The 24,740-nt window shown below is 40.0% G+C and overlaps 1 protein-coding gene across 1 annotated transcript; it reads left to right on the top strand.

The window, feature by feature from the left end:
• The first annotated feature begins 350 nt into the window (after positions 1-350).
• On the top strand, positions 351-15,360 carry Tespa1 (thymocyte expressed, positive selection associated 1). The gene is made up of 10 exons (XM_050132140.1): positions 351-550; positions 1,507-1,549; positions 3,603-3,652; positions 4,235-4,288; positions 5,123-5,159; positions 5,400-5,498; positions 9,138-9,346; positions 9,822-10,576; positions 11,635-11,731; positions 15,244-15,360. The coding sequence occupies exons 1-10, from the start codon at positions 388-390 to the stop codon at positions 15,267-15,269; spliced, it is 1,533 nt and encodes a 510-aa protein (XP_049988097.1). The 5' UTR covers positions 351-387; the 3' UTR covers positions 15,270-15,360.
• The last annotated feature ends 9,380 nt before the right edge of the window (positions 15,361-24,740 follow it).

Below are 24,740 nucleotides of genomic sequence, written 5' to 3'. Positions count from 1 at the left end.
TGCCTTAAGAAAAGTGTTCCATGATAGGGCATTTTAGTTATCATGGAAATAGAGACACCTTAAGTCAGAAACGTTTCCTCAGTGGCCTCAAACTCCTGTGATGTTTGAAGCTTTTAGATTCACTGACTTGAAAGCCTTGACCTGGTACTTAGATTTTTCAGGGCATTCCCTTTTTTTGATGGTGGTAGTGGATGGGTTGAAACAGCAAATGGCTATGCATAATTGCTTTCCCAGTAAGGGAAATAGAACAGACTCTTTGTACAGACAGAAAATTAGGAGTCACCTTGATAGGAGTGGATTCTGAATAGAGGGTGAAAGATTTTCCTTGTGTTTCATCTTCCAGGAGGGGGTCAGTGTGGTGGAAAGGCCTGAAAGTGGCCCAGGACCATGGAAGCATCAGTGCTGAGCCCCACATCCTGGGAGAAACGAAGAGCATGGCTACAACAAAGTCGTAACTGGCAAACCCAGGTCCTGGAAGAGGAGGCTGCAGCTGCCCTGCAAGATGCACTGGATCCCGAGCCCTCCAGCCTGGATGATGTTTTCCAGGAAGGTAAGAAGCTGCTGGACATCACACAGATATCCACTGTGTCTTTCAGAAGTCTGCAAAGGCTGGGAAGTGGCCTCGGTTTAAAGTAGAACTTGACAGAGGCTCATTTCAAAGAGTGTAAGGGAGAGGTGTAGTGTAATATGAAAAACGAATTATGTGAGGAAGAGGGAGGCATATGTTTAGGAAACAGAAAGGAACACATTTTCACCATCCTGAGAATCTTCTGTAAAAGTCAAAGGAAGAGGGTTTGTTTGGGAATTAAGTTTGCTTGTGCAACAAGACTACATACAGTCTATGCCCAGATTCAGGCTGCAACTCTGGCAACTGTGTGGTTGTTGAGAAGTCTCTCTGAAGATTCTTTGCTCAATGAAGCAGTGGTTTCTTTCTCACATACCCATATTAGCTGAAGTACAAAGAGAAAGACCAGAAATGTAGGCTGAAATAAAACTTTTGGACAGATAAATTTACCCTTTTTTATTTGTTAGAAAACAAAAGCCTAGGGCTGTCTCTCTTCTGATGTTTCCTTCCTTCCTCCCTTCCTTTATCCCTCCCTACCACTCTTCATTTCTTTTTTTGTTTTCTTTTTCTTTCTTTCTTTTCTTTTTTTTTTTTTTTTTTTTTTTTTTTTTTTTTTTTTTTTTTTTTTTTTGTATTGGGAAAGGAACCATCCCTATTGCCAATCTTTGGGGAAAGAAAGCAGAAGCATGGTAGCCTGGACACTGGGAACTTGCCATTTTCTGAGGTAGATAGAAGAGAGGCAGAGGCAGGACACATGCCCACCCTCTTTACATATGAATGCATCCCTCTCATATCTCCCCTCCAGGGGCAAATGAGTGATGTTGTGGCTTTTGTGAAGACAGCTTGCTGAATGCCCTGAGTTGTTTGAGGCGGTGTGGTGTTTTTGTTGTTGTTGTTGTTGTTTTCAGCTTCCACAGTCAACCAGTGTCTGCTTTTTCTAGGAAATCCAATCAATAAGATTGAGGACTGGCTGCAGGGCTGTGGGTAAGTTCTCACAAGCAAGGATGTGGCTGGTGGATGGCTGTGGTGGTGGACACAGTCCTTGTGAACTCAGAGACAGGAAAAGAGTGAGAATCAATTTGGTGTGCAGGCATGATGAAGAACTTAGGTCTTGGATCAGTTGGTGATCCAGGCTGTGAGCCAAATGCAACTCAGAACTGAGATACAGTTCAACTGGTTGAGAATCCAGGATAGGTCTGGGATAGAGCTAAGAAGAGACGGAAATTGGCCTCTTTTTAGAAGTCCAGGGATGAGTGACAGCCCCCACCCACTCGCTTTTCCCATTCTGATTGCAGTTTTACGTGGTGTGGCAAAAAATGGAAGAGTTGGAGGTAGACCATTCCTCCTCAGTCACAGAACGCAGGAAAGGCTCAGGGACTTCAAAACCATGAAGAGTTCAGAGACTTTAAGATAGTATTGCCTCTTTTCTTGAAAACAATTTACTATATACCACAAAGAAGCCTGCAAACTTGCTTACTTTTGTTCTTGAAGGGTAATTTAATATATTTATGTAGTATATACACATATTTTTAAATATAATACGATTAATCTGTAATATTACTTGTATGTATATTTTCAGAGATAATCTTTGGATATTGGATCATGACATTGGATGACAATTTGTTGAGCTCCTCCCCAGGAAAAACTGTTTTCCCCACTCTCGGCATTTCACAGTTGGCTTCATGTAGGGTTGAGGTTTCATGGGCTTTCCTCCATCCACTTTAGCATGTCTATCAGTGTCCTTGTTCAATCCATGCTTAGACAGTCATGTTGGTGAAGCTTTATGTGTGTAGCTTCTGGCAGTCATAGAAGACACAATCCTACAGAAAGCTCCCTGTTCCTCTGGCTCTTACAGTCTTTGTGTCCCATCCCTGATCCTTAGGTGTAGACGCTGTGTTTAGTGATATTAGTTAGGACTGGGATCCAAAACTCTGCATCTTTATCGGTTGCAGTTTTCTGTGATAGTCTCCATCATTTGCAAACAAGAGTTTTGTTGATGAGACTTGGTGATTATACTTATGGATATAAGGACAAATAATTAGATTGTAAGTAGAGATTATGATGATTAAGTAAAGCAATGATTGTAAGTTTTCCTCCACAATCCATAGCTTCACTAGCTCTGAATAGCTGGATAGGTTTCCAGTACCAGAGATGATTTCCCTCTTGTTGAGCAGTCTCATGTCCAATTACAGAACTATTGAATACTGCTAAGATATGTGTGCCGCTACTGTATTACTAGGGTTATCCTGTAATGCTGGTCCTTGTTGTGGTTCATAGGCACCATAGCTGTGTAGGAATGTTGGTTGCTTTTCATCCTCTGAAACTTGCTTGGCACCTTATTGTACCCAGCTCTTACACAGATGACTTTGCTTACCAATTTCAGAGGAAGGGAATTTGTTTTGTTTGTCAAACTGCTGCTGTTTCTTACTATTTGTTATGCTGATTTCTGTTTTTCAAGATGGTGAATGATTGATAAGGCATCATTACAAAACCTAAAACTGTCTAACAGGAAGCAGTTTTTCTGTTTCCTGAAAGATATGATATTCAAATAAGAGTTTGGGTGTTAGGAAAGTGAAGGGATGTGGGTAGATATGGTGAACTGACAAAAACCTGAACAAATGACCTTTGTATATGTTATATAAAAATTAGGACGTCAGATAATGTCAAATTCTAGCTATTAGATCACTGGGAAGTGATAGATATCATGGCATCAAAAAAACCTCTATTCTAATAATGTATTTCCCCAGTTTTGCTTCTGTATTTTTTTCTTATTTGATAAAGACTGATGAACCATTGCAAAACCAATTTCAGGGTATGCAGCCTTAACAACAGTAGCACATTTAGGAAATACAACATATGGCAATCTCAGGCCCTCATCACCCCTTCTATGAACCTGCCAGCCAAGTAGTCAGAGCCTAATTGTCTTCAGTGTAAAAGCAAATTCAATAGTGCTGATTCTCACTGTAAAAATTATATGAACATGTGGAAGATATTTGACAAAAGGCATAAAAATGTAATTTTTTTCTTTTGGCTTTAGAGACACTGAGGAAGGACTTTCTGAAGAAACAGGGCAATCCAACTGCAGTGGTGAGCTGCTCTAGTTTTTTTTCTTTTTGGATGCTGTGCAGCTGTGTGTGTGTATGTGTGTGTTTACACAACTACATTTATGTGTATGCTTGAGATTATGAGTGTCTTTAGTTTCTGAAAAATACCATTTGTTTGTTAAAGAAGAGTCTAGAAAGTCCAAAAAGAAGTGCTACCTCAAAGCAAATGATTCTAATATTCATAGATTAATACTATTGGAGAAGGACCTTGTGAACTTTGCAAATTTATATTTGTGTGTCCCTAAATGTGGTCACACACCCCCATGTGTTAACTACTTGGCAGGAGATTATGTGCATGGTTACTATGTGTGGCAAAGTACACAGATAAATTACACATGAATGTATATAATTCTTAATCAAAACATGACTGTGAAAAAAAGAAAAAAACATGACTGTGATTTCTGACATAAAGCTGGGAGAATATTTGTGAACATGCAGATATTTAGCATGTTTGTGTAGTTATAAAAGTCATGTCCTTAAACGTGTTCACGTGTGCATTTGTGTGTGTGTATTTGTATTATGTTCTGACTTTATTTTCTGCAAATTTTCTGTGATTTTTTGGCAGGGTACTCTAGCCATGGGACTAGCTTTGAAGATGACTTGAGTCTTGGAGCAGAGGGTGAGTGGCACAGCTGTATGAGGTGGGAATCAGTGCAGAAGGATCACGTGGTATGATTTAAGACCAGGGTGGAGGGGAAACTTAATGAAGAATCAGGGTCATCTTGGGTTCTATCTGGATAGAAAGAATAGTTTGGTTTTCTTGTTGTTTGTTTGTTGTGATATGGGATAAACACAGAAAGTGTTCCAGATTTAGAAACAGTTCTTCACCTATTATGATTTCTGACAGTCTTTTTATGGTGGTTGAGGAGACAATATCAAAGTACCATAAAATCTGCTATATATTTTCCTTTGTGATTTCTTTGTTAGAAGTCCAAAGAAGTTTGAGAGTTTCTTCCTCCTCTTTTACTCCATCTTCTTTGTATTGGGTATCAGATCCAGTGATTCATTCTGCTAGGCTCTATCACTGAACTATATCCCCATCCCTAAGAAGTGGTGTTAAGGGGTAAATTTTGCTACCGAGGATAAGGGTTTAAATAAAAGATAGAAGAACTGTCTCTTTCCAGTATCTCCAGAGACTTGTAAGAGACCCATATGATGGGCAGGAACAAGACCCTAAAGATCTGAGTGACCCCCACGCTCAGGTCAGAGAGTTCCTTGACTAGATCTCAGTTACAGATCGTAAGTTCAGACTCCAGGCTAGGTGTTTGTTTGACGTGTCCATTGCGCCTCTTAGGCTGTGTTAGATGATACTGAGATTCCCAAACTCTGTGCCACTGAGCTGGCCTGCAGTAATAATAGAGGTGAAGAGTGGAGCTATTTTATGGCCTAAGAAACAACACAGGTGTTTTTAATTTTCTTTTTAACTTATTTTTACCTTTCTGTTCCTATCCAGCCACACTACTGGCCACCAATGGAAACCTCTTCTCCAGGTAAGTATGACGTTTAGACTATTTAACTGGTGTATCCCAAGGAGACAATAAACTGGAGGAGGTACAGAATCAGAAATTTTAAGCAAAGAGCTAAAGATACATGGCAAAGAGGAAGGCTTTCTAAGCAGCAAAGGAAGGCACAGTCCTCAGCATAGGAAAAGTATACTCAGTAGGGGGAACTTGAGGCCGGGTATAGATTAGAAACTAGAGCTGAATGTCATCCAACTTTGATCTCTGCAGGAAATTCCTCCAGACACCCAGGCCTTGTCAGTTACTTGATCTTGGCTGTAGTTTGGCTTCCAGCAGCATGACTGGTGGAACCAACAAAACCAGTTCAAGGTAAGTAGGGAAGTTTGGAGGGTTAAGTTCATTGAGGGATAAAAGGCTGTGGAGAATGAGCTGAGAGTCTGCATACCGGAGCTTTGATGCATTGTCTAGGTACAGTCAAGAAATATGATGATGTTTGTACCATGATGAGGGAGGAGTGTAGAGGAATATTCATCTCAGAGATGGATGCTGTGTATGAAGCATAGGAACCTTCTTCCGATGAACCTGTACTTCAAGAGGCATAGTAACAATATTATCACAGTACCTAGATGTATAATAGGTGTTCAGCAAACAGTGTGTATTATGTCTTCAACTAATTTGTTGGTAGAAGCAATGCAAGGTCTTGTTCAGTCCAGGCATTGACTGTATAGAACTTGCAAAGATAAAGCTGAGTTTGTCTTGAGAGTCAATTATTCCACAGAATGGACAAGGTACACGTGCAAATAAATCTAAAACAAGTCGGAAAGTGATAAGAATTAGTGGAATATAATGAGAGTGTCAAAAATTTGGGGACTAAGTTTTAATTTGAGTCATAATACTTAGGTTTAACATTTTACTTCCACGGGGACTAACCCTACATACGTGGAACTCAATTAAATGGGAAAGTATAGAAGTAGAATTCAGATATTAAATTAGTCAGTGTTTTCTGGTGAAACAGAACTTATATTATGAATATTTCCCTATATAAGGAAAGGGTGTTTATTAGAATAACTTACAGGCTGTGGTCCAGCTAATCCAACAAAGGCTGTCTATTAATGAAAAGTCCAAGAATCAAGTAGTTTCTCAGTCCAGGAGTCTGGACATCTCAGCTGACTTCCAGTATATTTTGGAATCCCAAAGCTGTAATGCTTTGAAGGAATAAGCTTGCTAGGGAGTCAAGAGCAGACAGGCAAAGAGAAAAAGTTTCCTTATTCCTTGTGTTTATATAGGATACTAGCAGAAGGTGTGGCCCAGTTTAGAGGTGGATTTTCCCAGCTCAAAAGATATGGATTAAAAGTGTGTCCTTCTACCTCAAAGAACCAGATTAGAAGTAGGTGTTCCCACTTTGAATTAAGAAAAAAAAGAAACCCTTTTCACAGGTATGTCCCTCCATTTACGGACTTTAATTGATTCTAGATGAGGTCAAGTTGACAGCCATGAATAGCCATCACAGGTATCTAGATTTTTTTTAATGATTCTTTTATTTTTATGATTACATTGTAATTAAACCATTTCTCCTGATTTTTACTTCCTATAAATTCCCCCAGATACAACTCCTTGTGTAAATGGAAGTGTCTATCTTGCCTGGTCCCACAGCCATTCAGTCCCATAGAAACACACAGAGCCTTATTTTAATTATAAACTGTGTTTGATCATTAACTCAGGCTTATAACTTGTAACCATCTCTTACAACTTAAATTAACCCATAATTCTTGTCTGTTTAGCCATATTGCTTAGTGCATTTTCTAAATAAGGCATGCTCATCTTGTTTCCTTCCCATCTGGCTGGTGACTGACTCTCTGCCTTTCCTCTTCCCAGAATTCTCTTAGTCTGGTCATGTCATGTATCCTTCCTGCCTTGCTGCTGGCCACTCAGCATTCTATTAAACTAATATGAGGGACAAATCTTTACAATGTACAATAGTATTATCCCACAACACTGTTGATCTCTTTCAAATTCATGACACCTTTTATTTTATTAATTGTCGTTGTGTGTGTGTATGTGTGTGAGTTCCTAAATGCAAATAAAATCTGAATAATGTCACTTCTATGTATGTTTTCAGGACAGATTATTCGATGTTGGTTAACCAATTCGTATGCCCATCCTTGTGAAAGACTATTTCTCCTGTTTTCAGCATTCATTAGTCGTCTGCAGTTCTTTGTGTAGGATTCAGGCCTCATGGGCTTCCCTCCATCCACTTTTATTGCTCCATCCATGTTTGTTTATTATTTATCCTCCATCCATGTTTATATTTATCCATGTTTATTATTTATCTTCCATCCGTTTTTATTATTTATCCATATTTATTATTTGTCCTCCATACATGTTTATTGCTATTGCTGTTGTTTGTCTTATGCTTGGGCAGCCATGTAGGTGAGACTTTATGTAACTTCTGACATTCCTAAGGGACAGAATCTCACAGAAAATCCCATGCTCCTCTAACTCTGAAATGTTTTCTGCTCCACTCTGAGTCTTTAGGTATAGGAAGTGTGTTGTAGATACATCAGTAGGGACTGGGTTCCAAAACTCTGTATTTTGATTGGTTGTGCTTGCCTTTAATGTTCTCCATCTATTGCAAAGAGAAGTTCCTTGATGAGGCATGAGGACTGTACTTATTTGTGGGTATAAAGATAAATATTTAGAATTCAGTTAGGGATTGTGCTGGCTTAGCAAGGTGGTTCTAACACTCAGCTCCTGAGCAAAGATCAAGCAAATCTGTGTCAGTAACTCATAGATGAGGAAACTTACAATGGTGGAAATAAAAAGAACATGGGGCTAGAAACACAAGAACAGGTTTAGGGACTTCACGATCCAGCTGCTAATTAACAAAATGGTCCTGGTTTTGACTAAAATAAATTCTACCATTCTTCCTGAAAAGAATGATAGTGATAGCCTGGACTTCACACACCTTGCTTCCACTGTTGAAACATAGTTATTGAAAACGGGTGTCAAATAGATCCAACCTGGTTCCAGAATGAGCATATATGGGATGAGAGTAGGGTTAGTACTTAGTCTTCTGTGAAATAGCATTTCTCTAGATGAACAAAGTGTTAGAAGGAGGGACACCTCTCCAAATTGGGTATTGAATGTACCTAAGTTCAAAATGAAACTATAAGATCTATGTTCTTTATGCACTAACGCTTAGTTGTCTCACACAACTTCTAAGGCAAATACAGTGACAGAAAAACTGCAAAGCACCTGGCAAAGGCCAGCTATATGGCAGCCTGCAATTGGGAACTGACAAGTTAGCAATGTAGGCATATTTCTTTGACTCTGTATTGCTCTTCATTTTCAAGGCATGTCCATATTTTTTAAAATTTGTTTTCAGCTGTACAAACAGCTCAAAGCCCTAGGCTAATAGTTTTTTTTTATAAAGATATCTGGGATATACTCCCCATGCCTCAGACACAGAAATGAGGTTCAAATAGTAAAATCTCTTTTCAATAGAGAAATGCCCAGGGTAGAGTATAGAGAAATTCCCAGGAAATAAATGTTAGTCTTGATAATATCATTAAATATTGTCCTTGGTACTGCTCTATTGCTGTGAAGAGAGACCATGACCAAGGCAACTCTTATAAAAGAGAACATTTAATTGGGAGCTTGCTTACAGCTTCAGAAGTTTAGTCCATTATCACGGAAAAGTGTGGCAGCGTGCATGGTGCTAGGTCAGTAGCCTGGAGCTACATCCTGATCCACAGGCTGAGAGAGAGATCCTAGACCTGGCCTGGACTTTTGAAACCTCAAAGCCCCCCTCCCCCATTAACATGCTTCCTCCAACAAGACCACCACCTCCTAATCCTTCTAATCTTTTCAGATAGTAATACTGCCTGGTGATTAAGTATTTAAATAGATGAGCCTGTGGGGGCTATTCTTACTCAAACCAACACAGATATTATTATGAATTCACAAATATCTCCAAATTGTCTTATTACCAAACCTCTCTTTCTTTAGCATCTCAGAAATCTTGGACCAGGTACAAGAAGATGCAGAAGACGTCCTCTTCAGTCTGGGCTTTGGCCATGAGGACCACAAAGATACATCTCGTATCCCTGCAAGATTTTTCACCAACCCCTCACAGGCCAAAGGCATTGACTTTCAGCTCTTTCTGAAATCTCAGATGGAAAGGATTGAGATGGAGGATCCCTGCCTGATGCTGGCCAGTGAGTGTGACTTCAGCTCCATCCATGCTCTTCTCCCTTCTTCCTTGGCTCCACACCCTTTTTCCCTTGGTTAACTTTGTCCTCTCCTTGTTCCATCCTCGTTTACATTTTTCCAAAAATGGAGCACTTTGGTGTCTGCTTTTTCTCTCTTGAAGAAACAGTCTTCAGGAAACCTAGGGCCATTAATGTTTTGCTTAGGTCTTTTGTCCTTCAGTTGAATCAAATCGGCATAAAACCCTCACATCTTTATTCCACTTTAAAATCTCATTGTTGGGGTTATTTTACTGGCAACTGGGAGTCTTCAAGCCAAGAAAGGGGTCTCTGGCTGCCTTGATTCTATATTGGAGGATCACCAGTGGATCAACTGGTACCTCGCTCTGAAATTAGAGCTCTGGGGAGGGTTTTGAATGAATATATTAAAAATGTGATTTGCTGATGAGCCCCTCAAGTCACCATCTTCATTCCTTGTATTCAGGCCGGTTTAAGCAGGTGCAAACGCTGGCCGTCACTGCAGATGCTTTCTTTTGTCTCTACTCCTATGTATCCAAGACACCCGTCCAAAAGTTCACACCACCCAACATGTTCTGGCCTTGTGACCCAACTGATATGCCATCCATCAGGATTCTGGATCCAGAGCCTGAACCCCACTCACCCAGAGAACGTCTGCGGAAAGCAATCTCTAAAATGTGCCTGTATACAGGTTCCCGAGATCGACTGGCACCATTTCACAACAACCCCAAAAGGAACAGCTTGGACCAAGTTGTTTGGGAAGTGATGGACAGAGTGAAAGGAGAAAAGCTAGGTCTCCAGCAAGGCTCTGGGAATGGACAAGTCCCTCAGGAAGAGTCTGTGTCTCCAGTACAAAATACAAAATTATCCACTTCTTCTTTTTCATGTGTTTTCTGCCCTAAAGAAGAAACACGGGGAGACAAGTGCTGTGCTCATGCTCTGGACAGAGCAGGCCCACAATGCAATACAGACTCTATACAAGTAAGAGAGCTGTGGGGTCTACAGGCCATTGATGAGAAGCCCTACTCGGCTGAGAATGAAAGTTCACGGGGAAGGAAAAGCAAAGTGAGAAAGAGCCTATTCCAAAGTCCTCCCTCAGACAAGGAGATTAAATCACTGGACTTGTCCATCATCCAGAAGAAACAAAAGCAGAGCCAATCCAGACATGAGCTACACCAATCTCTAACTCAGCAGCTTTGGAGTGCTTCTGACTTGGAGCAGGTGAGTGTCCTGGAGGTGAGGGAAAAGCAGGGTGTGAATAGCTCTGGATTTTTGCTCAGAAGATAAAGGAGTAGTGATTTGCAAAGCAAATCCATTATCTTGTTCTTATTGGACAAAATAAACCCAACTTGACAATATTCAGAAACTTTTGTTAAGTGTGCTAGTATAGATGTAGAAAAAGAAGGAGCTACAGTTTCTTAAGAGGTTCAGTTTCTCATGAAACATGCATGCACTGATGGTTTTTAGTGTTTTTCATATAAGTGAAATTGAATACTAGCTATATACAAAGCTACAGATTATTTAATAACATGTGTGTTTTATATACATAGGGAACCATTAAGATCTAGACATCCAGGTTTCAAACCCAGGAGCTGTATCTTTTTAGCTGTGGGTGGAGTTTCTTCCTAGCCCGCACTTGGCACCCTTTTCTTTCTACATTTAGGTATAGTTGGAACCGTAAAGGATTTTTCACATACTTTTGTGAACTCTGCAAATGATGTAGCTAGCACAAGCCCTTTCCTACACAATTAGCCATTGATTGGTAATTACATGGACCTACGGATACATACTGACGTGGAGAGGTTCTTGCGAGAACAGACTGCAAGCAAAACCAATACAGGTCTAGGCAAACAACTTAGGGTCGTTTGACAAGCAAACTTTGTGATTCTAGGTAACCAGAGTCTTCGAGAGGGGATATTCAGGCTTTAGATACTGCCCCATTTATTTCTGTCTATTCTTTCCCCTGTGGACCATCTAAAGCTGAGCATCCCTTTGACCTTGATGATGCCATCAAGTGCCAGGATCACTTGGGAAAGCTTTCAAATGCTTGTCACGCAGAAAATCTGTCATCATTTACAACAAAAGTCAAATGCATGTTTCCACTCATTGACATTATATAAATCATACCTGACCACCAGATGTCTGACACAGCACAAGAAGGATGCCTCTGGAACACACTCAGTCCTCAGCCTTCTTTGCAACTCCTTCCTACCCTGGACCTTTCCTTGCTCCTATCTCCCATTAGTTCTGTCTGAGTTACGAGGGGATTTTGTTCACAGGTACAAAACAACAGTGAAAAAGAGGAGGAGTGTCACTTGCCCAGCAGAGTCGGGCACCCCTACTTCTACCACATTTCCCGTGGAGAAGACTCAAGAAGTAAGTGGGCCTGTGTGTCAGCCAGTGTTTCAATATGCGAACACATCCCCTCCCCAGTGAGAATGTATGACTATCCACAGAAGAAGTTACCTACCACCCAGTGCAATCATTTTACTAGTGTGGTGCAGAATTAATAGCTGATTTTTTTTTTTTAATTCCACAGGTGGAGCTAGAAAATAGTTCTCTAAGTCAGTGATGTTCAGCTTATGTATATACCAGAACATCCCGAACGTCTTGGAAAATTGAAGATATCTGGGACTTGGTTCACGGTTTCTTTCTCAGTAGGTCTGAACAGGCCAGACAAGTCTGATATATTTGGATTCTGAAATTTAGTTATTCTGAACGACTTCAGGCTTGTGAGGGGGAACAGGGTTTCACTGACATCTTGGCATTTTCTTGGGTGAGGCTGACACCTGGTGGACAAACAGCATAGGAACAAAACTTTGTGTTTTAGAGCAGGTGTCTGCTAAGAGGACCAGGCTCTGCAGTGTGCTTCACGGTTTTTCCATTTAAATTCAGTGAGGCTAGGATTTAACTTCCTTTCAAATTTCTGCTTGATATGCCTGGGTTTGACTAGCCCTTGAATGAGAGTTTGATGTTGGTGAAGTTTAAAGACATAAAGAATTTTGATAAAGCTGGTGTTTTTTTACTATCTGTAATGAATTGTTTAAAAAGATGACACAAACCTTCCCATTCCACGTGTCTTTGTACTGTCTGTTTTTGTCACCTATTAAATATTTTAACTGAATGAGTAGATCTTATTTCCTGCCAATGTAACACAATTTCATCTTAGTAAGAGGGCTAGGCATTCTGTATATTTTGCATTATACATGTGTAATTTTTAAAACTGTAACATATCAACAATTAGGATTAATCCTATAATTTATATCATTAGTCAAAATTTTCTTTTAATTAATATGTGTTCACATGCAATATCAAATAATTTTGAATTTTGTAAGAGACAACTAAATGCAATGACATGCAGTAATTTTAGGAAAAAAGTGTTATTTAGACTCTCAAAAAAATGAAACCAAAATAATTTCAATATTTCTCTCCTAGGATTACCTGGGAGAACCAGAAATCTGTTCTCAGACAGCCTTTGTTTTAGTCTTGGAGTGCTGGTTTTCCAAAGTCTTTCCCATGTTTCTTCTTCTTTTTCTTTCTTTCTTTATTCCTTTCTTTCTTTTTTCTTTTTGAAAATAGATTTTTTATACGAATTATCTTGATTATGGTTTCCTCTCCCTCTGCTCCTCCCAGTTTCTCACCACCTCCCTTCCCGTCTGGATCCACTCCCTTTCTGTCTTTTATCAGAAAACAAACATGCATCTAAAAGATACTAATGAAATAAAATAAGATAAAATAAAAACAAACACATCAGAATAGGACAAAACAAGCGAACATGAGAAAAAGAACCCAAGAAAAGTCAAAAGAAACAGAATAGTTACAGAGACACACTTGTTTGCACACTCAGGTATCCCATAAAAACACATAACTAGAAGCTATAAGATATACACACTGTGGTGGGAGGGGGGATTTTAAAAATAAAAATTAAATTTAAAAAAAGAACAATTTCCAGCATGACATTATGAGACAAGGAATCTCCAAGCATGCCATTAAGTTTATTTTCTGTTAGCCACCTACTGCTGTGAACGTGTCCTACCCTTAAGAGTATTTTGTTTTCCCAGTGAGATGTTTCCAAAAGAGATATAAATTACCACTCTTAACCTGTGTCTCTCACTCTTTAAGAGATCACAGGGTGGATTCAGAAGCTGCTCAGGGCTGCCGAGATGACACCTGTGTGATGAGTGGGACAGGGAAATAGACCTCACTCCTACCTCTTTAAGGACATAAGGATGGTAGGATACTAGCAATATTCAACTGGCCACTCCGTTCAGCTCAAGAATCTTCTTTGTCCAGAGATGCCCAACCTTCTAGGTAACAGGGCTTAGAATCTACCCCGCCCCAACAATTTACCACACAAAAACTCTAGGGGCTGGAGAGAAGTGAAAGCAGAGACCTATTATCCAGCCTGTATCATGGGCCATGTTCTCCTGGATTTTCTTATCCTTTTGTCTCCTACAATCCTTCTTCTCCCTTTTTCATTGGGTTCCCCAAGTGCTGCCTAACGTTTGGGTGTGGGTCTCTATATATGCTCCCATCAGCTTCCACAGGAAGCATCTCTGATAAGCATCAGTGGACTAGGCACTGATCTATTCAGTTCTGTTCATTGCGGAAGGAAGTCAGGACAGGAACTCAAACAGGGCAGGATCCTGGAGGCTGAAGTTGATACAGATGCCATGGAGTGGTGCTGATTACTGGCTTGCTTTCCCTTGCTTGTTCAGCCTGCTTTCTTATAAAACCCCAGATTTCCATACGAGGGATGGCACCACCCACCAAAGGCTGGGCCCTCCCTTATTGATCACTAATTGAGAAAATGCCTTACATCTGGATCTCATGGAGGCATTTCCTCAACTAAGACTCCTAGTCTGATGACTCTGGCTTGTGTTAAGGTGACACACAAAACCAGCCAGTAAGCTGACCACTCCCACAGGCTCTGGGCCACCATTTCCCTTACACATCTTACAGGCAGGACAGGTGTTGGTTCAAGCATAAGCTATCCCTTATGTGATTGATCTTAACCATTCTGAGAGATGTAAGATGGAGTCTCAAAGTACTTTTGCTTTGCATTTCCCTTGCTAGGCCTCTTTAGCCTCCTTATTCCCCAGGGAGAGGGGAGTGCACTGTCCACCCACCTGCAATCCCACGGTGCAGGACAATCAGGTGCAAAAGGGAATCAAGTCAAATCAGGAACTCAGTCTATTACTGTGAGTGCAGCTTATATAGATTAGGTGACATGCTGTGGTGTGGGGGTACCTCCAGCCAATGAGAGACAGCCAAGTCCTCCCTCTGGCTGGAGGGGCATCCACCTAGATTTTGCTGTCTCATCCTCACTCGATTCCCTCAAACTTGAGCCAGGCTTTTCTCTGTCCCACAGGCCTCAAGGTACAGGCCCTCAGATAATTTTGACCCAACATTCCCTCAGTGCTAGGGATATTGAACATTTCTTTAAATATGAGAAACTTTTCTTAAAGAAACATTCATTGGTGGTTGAATACATGAATGATTAGATTCAACTCTTAGTGCAATATTAAGGGTAGTTTCATGAATTTATTGATTAGTGTTCAATAATTTACAAACAGGGAAAAATATAAATATAAATTTTGCAGAATATCAGAGCTATAAAAAGCATACTTCAAGTATAAACATAGGAGCTTTTAATATTAAAGAATAAGTGGTTAACTCTTCTTGGAATCTCTCCTTATTGTGAAAATAGAAAATTTAAGTCACACGACTATTGTAGCTGCTGTTGTTATTGCTGATAAATTTAAATATTACTTATGGCAGTGAGAAACGAATCCACAGGTAAAATATAAAGAGTACTTCCAACCTTCAGTTACTAAGCTTATCTCAAAATAGACACATATTACATTTCTTTTGAATTACCATCACAGGTTTTCTTGACACCAACACAGCATGATCTGACAACAGTGGCTTCACAGAAGAGCCAAACTACCACCTCATCCTGCAGTTAAGTTGCACCGTCCTCAGCAACCAGCTCCTGATCTTTCCCAAGCATGGGAGTAGCAGCATGGAGCACTAGGATGAAGACCGGACAGAGAAAATTAGACAGTACATCCTGATGCTGGTGTAATTGGATGCAGAGAGAAAGACTTCCAAGTAACATCATTTCTGTATGGGCTGTGCTTTCTCCTTGATGGATGCTACCCACATGATATGGATATGGGCAAGCTGAACAAAGACTTGCTTTTCTAAGCTTTGACACTGACAAAGATAGAAGACATATGAGTGGTCATCTTCAGGGGCAGAGGTTATTCCTCAACGCTGTTAAAAGGCCAAAGCTACAAGAAAGAGAGATTCTAACTTCATGTTCAAAGACTTTATGTGCTTTCCTCTGGACCTCAGCTCATCCTTAGTATTAATTAAATTCCTGCTAATCTTCCACATCAGAGTTTTACTTCTTCTCAATGTTTTTTCTAAAGATATATCTTTGGAACATTTTCCTTAAACACACTTCCTCTCTATTCCACATTTCTGTGCCCTCCTAGAAAAAAACAGATGACTTAGCCTCAGAGTCCTTTATTTTGCATTATGTGAAAGACAAACACACACAGAGAGAGAGAGAGAGAGAGAGAGAGAGAGAGAGAGAGAGAGAGAGAAGCAAAGTTTTCTGCTGGCAGAGAACAATTCAAATAAAAATAACTTCTAAATTGTATCAGTTTTGTTGTTGGTAGTTGTTGAGTTTTGTGTTTTTAAGACAGGGCTGAATACAAGATTTGTTGCATTGTGTAAAACGGGAGGAAACAGCTCACAGTCACACAATCTCATTCTGAGATTTCAGGAGATAGGATCGCAATTTCAGACAAGGTAAGAGCCAGTGGCTGGCCATTTTGCTTTTAGGATCTTCAGGCAGTATTTATTTATTAAAATACAATTGAAATGCCATTACAACTAAGTACTGGGAATATAGGAATTTGCTGCCACACTGGGTTTGTGATGAGTTTGCAGAGGTAGTTAACAGCTGTGCATGACTTTGGCCAGGGGCAGGGTCAGAAAACACCTGTAAAACCACAGTGTTCTGTTAAGTGGTCTAGAGTGCCCTGGGCACTTTCTTCAAACTAGAACATTTGTTCAATAATAAAAAATATATGTTTCCGTAAGAAGATCACTTCATTGTCTAAGAAACTGAAAAAGAATACAGAAAAGAAAAGGGAATTTTTTTTTTAACATTTTGAAGAAAATCATGATCTTAAGGGCTAGAGAAAATAAATTATACCAAGTAAGAACAGAACACAGGGGTAGACACAGACTACGTGTGGTTATCTAGTGACAGAAGATTTCTTTTGTATCCCAAACTAAATTGTAAGTTGAAGAATAGATGAAGAGGGAGAGAAAAGAATTAATTTATTAGCCTCTATGGGGGAAACCAATTTGAATAAAGATTCCATGTTTATTTTAGTACCCAAATCCTTACTTTAAAAATCTTTACCCAGTCAATCACACCCTGGGCACCACAGTATCTCAATTATCCAGAAAACCTAGATGCAATAAATACCTCTCACTATGGACTATTAACCACCTCAAATTTTGCCCTGTTTTGTGTTATACATCTTGCTCAGCTATAATCACTTTAGGTCGGTGTCAGTAATATATGATTTTTCTTTCCCATAGATGTATTTGACCTTAAATCAAGCAGATACATTTCCAACTGCTATGTATTACTACTGGCAGTTTCAGAACACACCTGATCTTCTTGTAGATAACACCTAAAATGGTAAAAACAAAACAAAGCAACCCTTTCTTTAAGGGATCCTTCAGTCTTCAAATTTTTCGTTCAATACTAGGTAGTAAGAGGTGGCACCAATGGGCTGAGAGTTTTTATTTAAGTAAATGAGAAGTAAGCAACTTCCAAAACTCTAGAAATGACAGAGATATCTCGCTGCCTGGACAGTCACCCAAAGTTCTACTGTACTGTTGGGGCATCCATCTTCAGTCTACAGGCCCGTAGTATCCAGCAGACATTTCCATGAAGCAGGAAAATTCAAAGACAGCGCAGTCACTTTCTTTTGTGTCCTGCGGAATGTCTCGCAGACTCTTTCATGAAGCAGGAACCCCAAAGAATCATCTCACCTTTAGGCAAGTTCAGCAGTCCTCTCTCTGTGGGTTTTCTGTGTCCAGGAAAGAGCAATTTCTTGCCCAAATGGCTAACTAACTCCATAAGGAGCCTCTTCAATGCCCATCTTCTTCTTGAAATAGATTGGTGCTGCCAGGAGCAGACATGTCTCATTGTCATGAAAAGCCATGGGCATGGTCTCAGCTACTTTATTCCTGACCCCGAGTGGGCCCACAAATGCTCCTTAGCCGGGAGTTTGCACCGGCAGCAGGGCCCAGGAAGCCTCATTTTAAAATGGCATGGCTTTTTTTTTGGGGGGGGAGCTGCTGAGTCAGGATATTGTCTCTGCGGCACACCACCCACAAACAGCAAAAAGCTGTGTTAATCTCTCTCTCTCTCTGAAGGCATAAGTCACGAACAAGGCCACACCAGTTTGGAGTTATGATTAATAGGGTGTTATTTATTTAAAGGGGAAAACTTACAGATCACCGTCCCAGACAACAGCCATCTGCACAACCAGGAAGGGAGTCTAGTCTCCAGCGGAGCAGGAAGTGAAGAGAGCGAGCAGAGGAAATAGCCGCTTTTTTAAAGGGAGAGAGACCACGCCCCAATGGGCTGGTATCACAGCAGCTATTGGTTGGAGGGGTGGAAGGACCTCCCGCAACACCTCCCCCTTTTGTTTAAGTAAGAGAGTTCTAAACCTACTATGAAATTATATACAATAAGTACAAATATCCTATTCTAACTAGCTTAGGTCTTGTATAATAAATAACTTGGTCAAGTCGTGAGAGAAAAGTAACTATATTTATATAGTCTTCAACCCCATCGAAGATCTGAGAAGGGAAATAATGTTACCTGGGTAATTAGGAAGTTCAGTAAAACAACTTCCAAAACATGCAACAAATCACAGAGACAACTAGCTACCTGGGCAATCACCCAAAGTCATGTTTGCAGCGTTGAAGCAACCAACTTTGGCTAAGGCCTAACATAACTGACATACCATTTTCAAAGGCAAGCAACTTTTCAAAACTATCTTACCCTGTCTTGGCAGGATATGACAGTCCTGTTTTATTTATTGATGCATGCTCTGTATCTCTGTCAGTTGTTGAGGTATGGGCATTTCTTTGCCCCAAGGCCAGTTCTGCCAAAAAGAAAGGCTCCAGGTGGAGTGTCTTTGGTGCTCAACATTCTCTCAGGAATAGAGCGGTGTGAGTTAGATTAAAGGCCATATTCTACAGCTCTTCAAAGAGGTTGAAGATTATCTATCTATACTGAGTATAATCTCTATATATCTAAAGAACCTGATTAGTCTAATTATAAATGACAAACTTAGATGACTATTAATCTATATAATTCTCAATATCTATCTAACTTAAAGACTAAGACAATAAACAACTGTGCAATATATGGAGACAATGATCTTCATCTGTAAACAATGTCATTACATATCAAATGTAAACAATGTTATTACATAAATAGTATCAGAGGTAGAAATGTACATTGTGATATGGTAGATGTATCAATACAATATAAGCATACTCTTATACAAAAATAGAGGTAGGAACACTCACATTCAATATTCAATATGTCAATATACAGGAAACAGTACCAATACAATTTTCTAAAAACAGTAACTCACAAATACCAATCATCCCATCAAACCAGTTAATCCCCCTTTTTTTTTTCGAACATACCCCTAATTCCATAAAACATCTCCCCATCCCCTCAACCCCAAACCAACCACTAAAAGATGTCCCTAACCCTGAGGGCAAACTCTGTCGGGAGAGGGGACGTCGTCCTCTAAGATTGCTTCAAGCTGACATGGGGGTGATGTTCTCCTTAGGGGCTCCTGTGAAAGCAAATGATGGTAAAATTCCCAAATTAACCTTTGACCTAAGAAAAGTATAACTAGTCCCTGAGCGCTTTGAGAAGGCCCGGCCAGAGTGTTGTCAAAAATGTGCACCATTCGAAATTGTCTTGTGCAGTTGGTACCAAAAAACAGGTCTCATACTAGCGCGTAAAAAAGAGAAAAAGAAAAAAAAATATTCATGACGTCATAAAAACCAGGTTGAGTTGATGTTGTGGGGCCCCATCTTCATCCTGGAAACTTCAAAAATTACTGTAGGGAAATTTGTTGCTTGTGATGGGAAATTTAAACATTAACAACAAGGACATATTCTGACATATAAAGAAAGACACAGATATGAGGAAAAGCAAAGAAAGTTTATCAAGTATATTATTATCCTCATTCTGTCCCATTTCATGGCTCCTGATCTGAGACAGAAACTCTGATATATCTCTTATCAGCAGGCTTGGAATTGAAGAGGGACTGAGCCATAGTCCAACTCTAAAACCAGCTCTACATTTTTATAAAGAAGCGTTCAAAGAGAAAAATATATATATATATACTTACAGAATGTATAGAATGTTATTGTTGATCGTAACTATTTTCCATCCATCAGTTATTAAATATTCAGGGTTCCTTAAATTCTTTGAAGATCAGTATTTTCCTGTGGAGATAAAAAAGAACCCTGCCCCCAACCTATCTGTATTTCTTACCATCAGTATGCTCGCCATCCTTGTGAATGAATTGTTATTTATCTTTTCCAAATGGCTTTTCTTCTTCATACCGAACCTTTATTAATTTTGACGGTATCCACAATTGTTCCTCACCTGTGGAGATAAGAGCAAAACCCCTTCCCCAACGCAGCACATCTCCTGGCTTCCATTGTGAGGTCAGCACATCCTTGAAATAAACTGGTTGATTTAGTTCAATAGACTTTTCCATTATCCAATGTCTTTCTGCAGCCGTTGTCCCCTTCTCATTAGCGTTAAGAAAATTCAAGGTTAACAAAGCATTATGTAACCTATTTCTGGGGGTGTTTTCCACCCCTTTCTGTTTATTCAACATATCCTTTATAGTTCGATTTGATCTTTCTATGACTGCTTGACCTGTAGGATTGTATGGTATACCTGTAACATGCTTGATATTGTAATAGTCAAAAAACCGTTTCATTTTCCTAGAGGCATAAGCAGGACCATTATCTGTCTTTTTTTAAAGGGAGAGAGACCATGCCCCAATGGGCTGGTATCACAGCAGCTATTGGTTGGAGGGGCGGAAGGACCTCCCGCAACATCTCTCTCTCTCTCTCTCTCTCTCTCTCTCTCTCTCTCTCTCTCCTTTTTAAGCCCTCTCAGGTTTTACATGGAGTTAGTAGACCACGTTGGGCAGCCACTCTATTGTAATGAGGAGCGGCGGGCTGCATCCCCACCACCCGGCTAGTTTGTACCCGAAATAACCACACAGTATTAATTAAATTACTGCCTGGTCTATTATTTCTAGCCTCTTATTGGCTAACTCTCACATATTAGTTTAACCCATTTCTAATAATGTGTATTGCCACTTGACTGTGTCTTACTGGTATGAGTCTAACCAGGGTCCGTCTCAGACAGGAGAATCATGGCGACTACCACACTGCCTTCTTCCTCCCAGCATTCTGTTCTGTCTACTCGGCCAACCTAATTTTCTGCCCTATTAAAAGGCCAAGACAGTTTCTTTATTTAACCAATGAAAGTAACACATAGACAGAAGACCCTCCTACACCAGTTTTTATACCAATAGCCAGCTATTTTCATTACTGTAGTTCTGTAATAGAGTTTGAAATCAGGGATTGTGATGCCTCCAGAAGTTCCTGTATTGTAGAGAACTGTTTTGACTATCCTGGGTTTTTTGTTTTTCCATATGAAGTTGAGTACTGTTATTTCAAGATCTGTAAAGAATTTTGCCAGGATTTCAATGGGCGTTGCATTGAATCTGTAGATTGTTTTTGGTAAGATTGTCATTTCACTATGTTAATTGTACCTACCTCAGAAAATGGGGAGCCTTTCTATTTTCTGGTATCTTCTTCAATTTCTTTCTTCAAAGATTTAAAGTTCTTGTCATACAGGTCTTTCACTTGTTTGGTTAGAGTCACTCTGAGATATTTTATACTATTTGTGGCTATTGGAAGGGTATTGTTTCTCTGATTTCTTTCTCAGCCCATGTATCATCTTTATAAAGGTGGGCTGCTGATATTTTTGAGTTAATCTTGTATCCTGCTACATTACTGAGCGTGTTTATGAGTTAGAGGAGTTCCCTGATAGAACTTTTGGGGTCACTTATATAAACTATCATATCATCAGTAAATAGTGAGAGTTTGACTTCTTCTTTTCCAATTTGCATCCACTTGGCCTCATTTTGGTGTCTTATTGCTCTAGCTAGAACATCAAGTACTATACTGAATAGATATGGAGAGAGTGGACAACCTTGTCTTGTTCCTGATTTCAGTGAGATTGTTTGAGTTTCTCTCCATTTAGTTTGATGTTGGCTGTTGGTTTGCTGTATATTGCCTTTATTATGGTTAGGTATGTTCCTTGTAACCCTGCTCTCTCCATGACCTTTATAATGAAGGAGTATTGAATTTTGTCAAAGACTTTTTCAGCATCTAATGAAATGAATTTTTTTCTTTCAGCTTTTTATATGGTGGATTACATTGACAGATATTTTGTATGTTGAACCATCCCTGCATCTCTGGGATGAAGCTGATGTGGTCAAGATGGATGATTTTTCTGATGTGTTCTTAGATTCAGTTTGTTAGTATTTCTCTAAGTATTTTGACATCAATGTTCCGTGAGTACGATTGGCCTGTAAATCTCTTTCTTAGTAGTATCTTTGTGTGATTTAGGTTTCAAGATAACTGTAGCCTCATGAAAAGAGTTTGGTAATGTTCCTCCTGTTTCTATTATGTGGAACAATTTGAGAATTATTTGGTATTAGTTCTTTTTTGAAAATCTTGTAAAATTCTGCACTGAAATCATCTGGTCCTGGGCTTCTTTTTTCTTTTTTCTTTTTCTTTTTTTTTTTTTTTTGGTTGGGTGACTTTTGATAACTGTTTCTATTTCTTTAGTGGTTATAGGTCTATTTTATTAGCTTGTCTGGTCTTGATTTAATCTTTGTAAGTGATATTTATCCAGAAAATTGTCCATTTTATTTAAGTTTTCCAATTTTGTGGATTACAGGTTTTTACTTGATGATTCTCTGGATTTCCTCTATATCTGTTGTTATGTCCTCCTTTTCATGTTTGATTTTGTTAATTTGGATATTCTCTCTGCCTTTTGGTTAGTTTGGATAAAATCTATTTTGTTGATTTTCTCAAAGACCAACTCTTTGTCTCATTGATTGTTTGTATTGTGCTTTGTTTATATTTTATTGATTACAGCTTTCAATTTGATCATTTTCTGCCATCTATTTCTCCTGGGTGAGTTTGCTTCTTTTTTGTTCTAGAGTTTTGTCTGTTAACTCACTAGTGTGGTATTTTTTTCAGTGTCTTTATGTAGTCATTTAGTGCTATGAACAGTCCTTTTAACACTGCTTTTATTGGGTGCCATAAATTTGAGTATGCTGTACAGTCATTTTCATTGAATTTGAGGAAGCCTTTCATTTCTTTCTATTTCATCCTTGGCCCACCCATTGGTGATTCATTGTTCAATTCCCATGTTTGTGGGCTTTCTGGAATTAGTGTTGTTGATGAAGTCTAACTTTAAGCCTTGGTGATCTAATAAGGTACATGAGGTTATTTCAATGTTCTTGCTTCTGTTGAGGTTTGCTTTGGTACTGGGTATGAGAAGGTTCCATGAGGTGCTAAGAAGAAGGTATTCTTTTAAGTTTGCATGGAATGCTGTATCGATGTCTGTTAAAAACCATTTGAGTCAAAACATCTGTTAGTTCCCTATTTGTAAGCTACTTTTTTGTCTGACAGACCTGTCCAGTGGTGAGAAAGGAGTTTTGAAGTCTCCCACTATTAGTGTTTGGGGTTTGATGTGTGATTTAAGCTTTAGTAATGTTTCTTTTACATATGTGAGTGACTTTATATTTGGGGCATAGATGTTCAGAATTGATATTTCCTCTTGATAGATTTTTCCTGTGACTAATATAAAATGTCTTTCTTTGTCCCTTTTGATTGATTTTAGTTTGAAGTCTATTTTGTTAGATATTAGGATAGCTACACCAGCTTGTTTCTTGGGTTCATTTGATCAGAAAATGTTTTCTCAATCCTGTACTCTGAGGCAATGTCTGTCTTTGAGGTTGAGGTGTGTTTCTTGTATGCAGCAGATGGATGGATTCTGGTTTCATATCCAGTCTGTTAGCATGTGTCAAGAGGAGGCTGAGGAAGAGTTGAGTCCGTTTATATAAAAGGATATTAATGTGTGTTAGTTCCCCTGGTGATTTTAAATTGCAATGACGGTACTTCGCCAGCAGGTATCGCACAGCCAAAGCAGGTCCAGGGACAGTGTAGATCCGGTCTGACTCATCCCAAGATTGTTGCCTGACTTGTGAATTCTGAGTAAAACTCAAACAAACCTAACCGAATGGATTTTCGGATCTTCGTTAGAGAGAAAGGAAAAGGGAGGCTGCACGTTCAGCAGTTGCTAACAGGCTGCGAGTTGCTGGTAGTCTGGCACAGCAGGGCGGCCGTGCAGCTGGCGCAGGCAGCTGGAGCTCGGGCTATGGAGGTGCATGCAGCTCAGTGTCATGCCAAGCTGAGGCGACCCAGCGGGTAACCTTGTGGTTCGCTGGTGCCCGCAGGCTCTGGAACCAATGCAAGAGGCCGGAGCTTAACGGGCACTGGAGCCCTGGAACCCAGGCGGGAGCAGGACAACCTGCTCAGAGCACAGAGGGTACAAGCTTCTAGGGCGAGCTCCAGCTGCCTCTTAATGTGGCAGGGAGCCAGGAACCAGCAAAGGGTTCATTTGACCTATTGAACTCGCCGCAGTTGGTGGGGTTTGCTCAGTGGGCACGGGACCCGGAGAGCTGGGAGGACCTACTTTTCTCTCGATCCCAGGTGGCTTTTCGGGGGGGGGGGGGGGGGGGACTTTCTCGCCTGAGCTGGGGAGCTCGGAAGTGCAGCGGGACTGGGCAGGTGTGGCAAAGAAAGCAGGCAGGGGTAGGAGGTTTAGGAGTTATTAAGTTAGCTCATGTGGGGCAGTTTGCCCCAGTAAGGACGTTTGGGTTCTGGTCACATTGGGTGCTAGATAAAAGGGAAGTCAGTCAAGAGTTACAAATTGTCTTTATTGTGGGGCTACAAAGGGAAATACAGACTCACAGAATATAGGACAAGGTGGAAGCCGCCATGTCCTGCTGTTCTGTCCCTCGGGAGATGTGAACAACTGCTTCTGCTCGTACCTCCCAAGTGAGAGAGAGAGAGAGACCCATTCTCTTCCTTATAAAAGATCACATCTGCACACAAAAGCCACATCTAAGGCTGGTACCCAAAAAGC

Source organism: Alexandromys fortis, unplaced genomic scaffold (assembly GCF_014885135.2).
Source record: "Alexandromys fortis isolate MF-2015 unplaced genomic scaffold, M_Fortis_MF-2015_v1.1 scaffold_375, whole genome shotgun sequence".
In the NCBI taxonomy this organism is placed as follows: Eukaryota; Metazoa; Chordata; class Mammalia; order Rodentia; family Cricetidae; genus Alexandromys; species Alexandromys fortis.
This window is presented reverse-complemented; position numbering and strand designations above follow the sequence as displayed.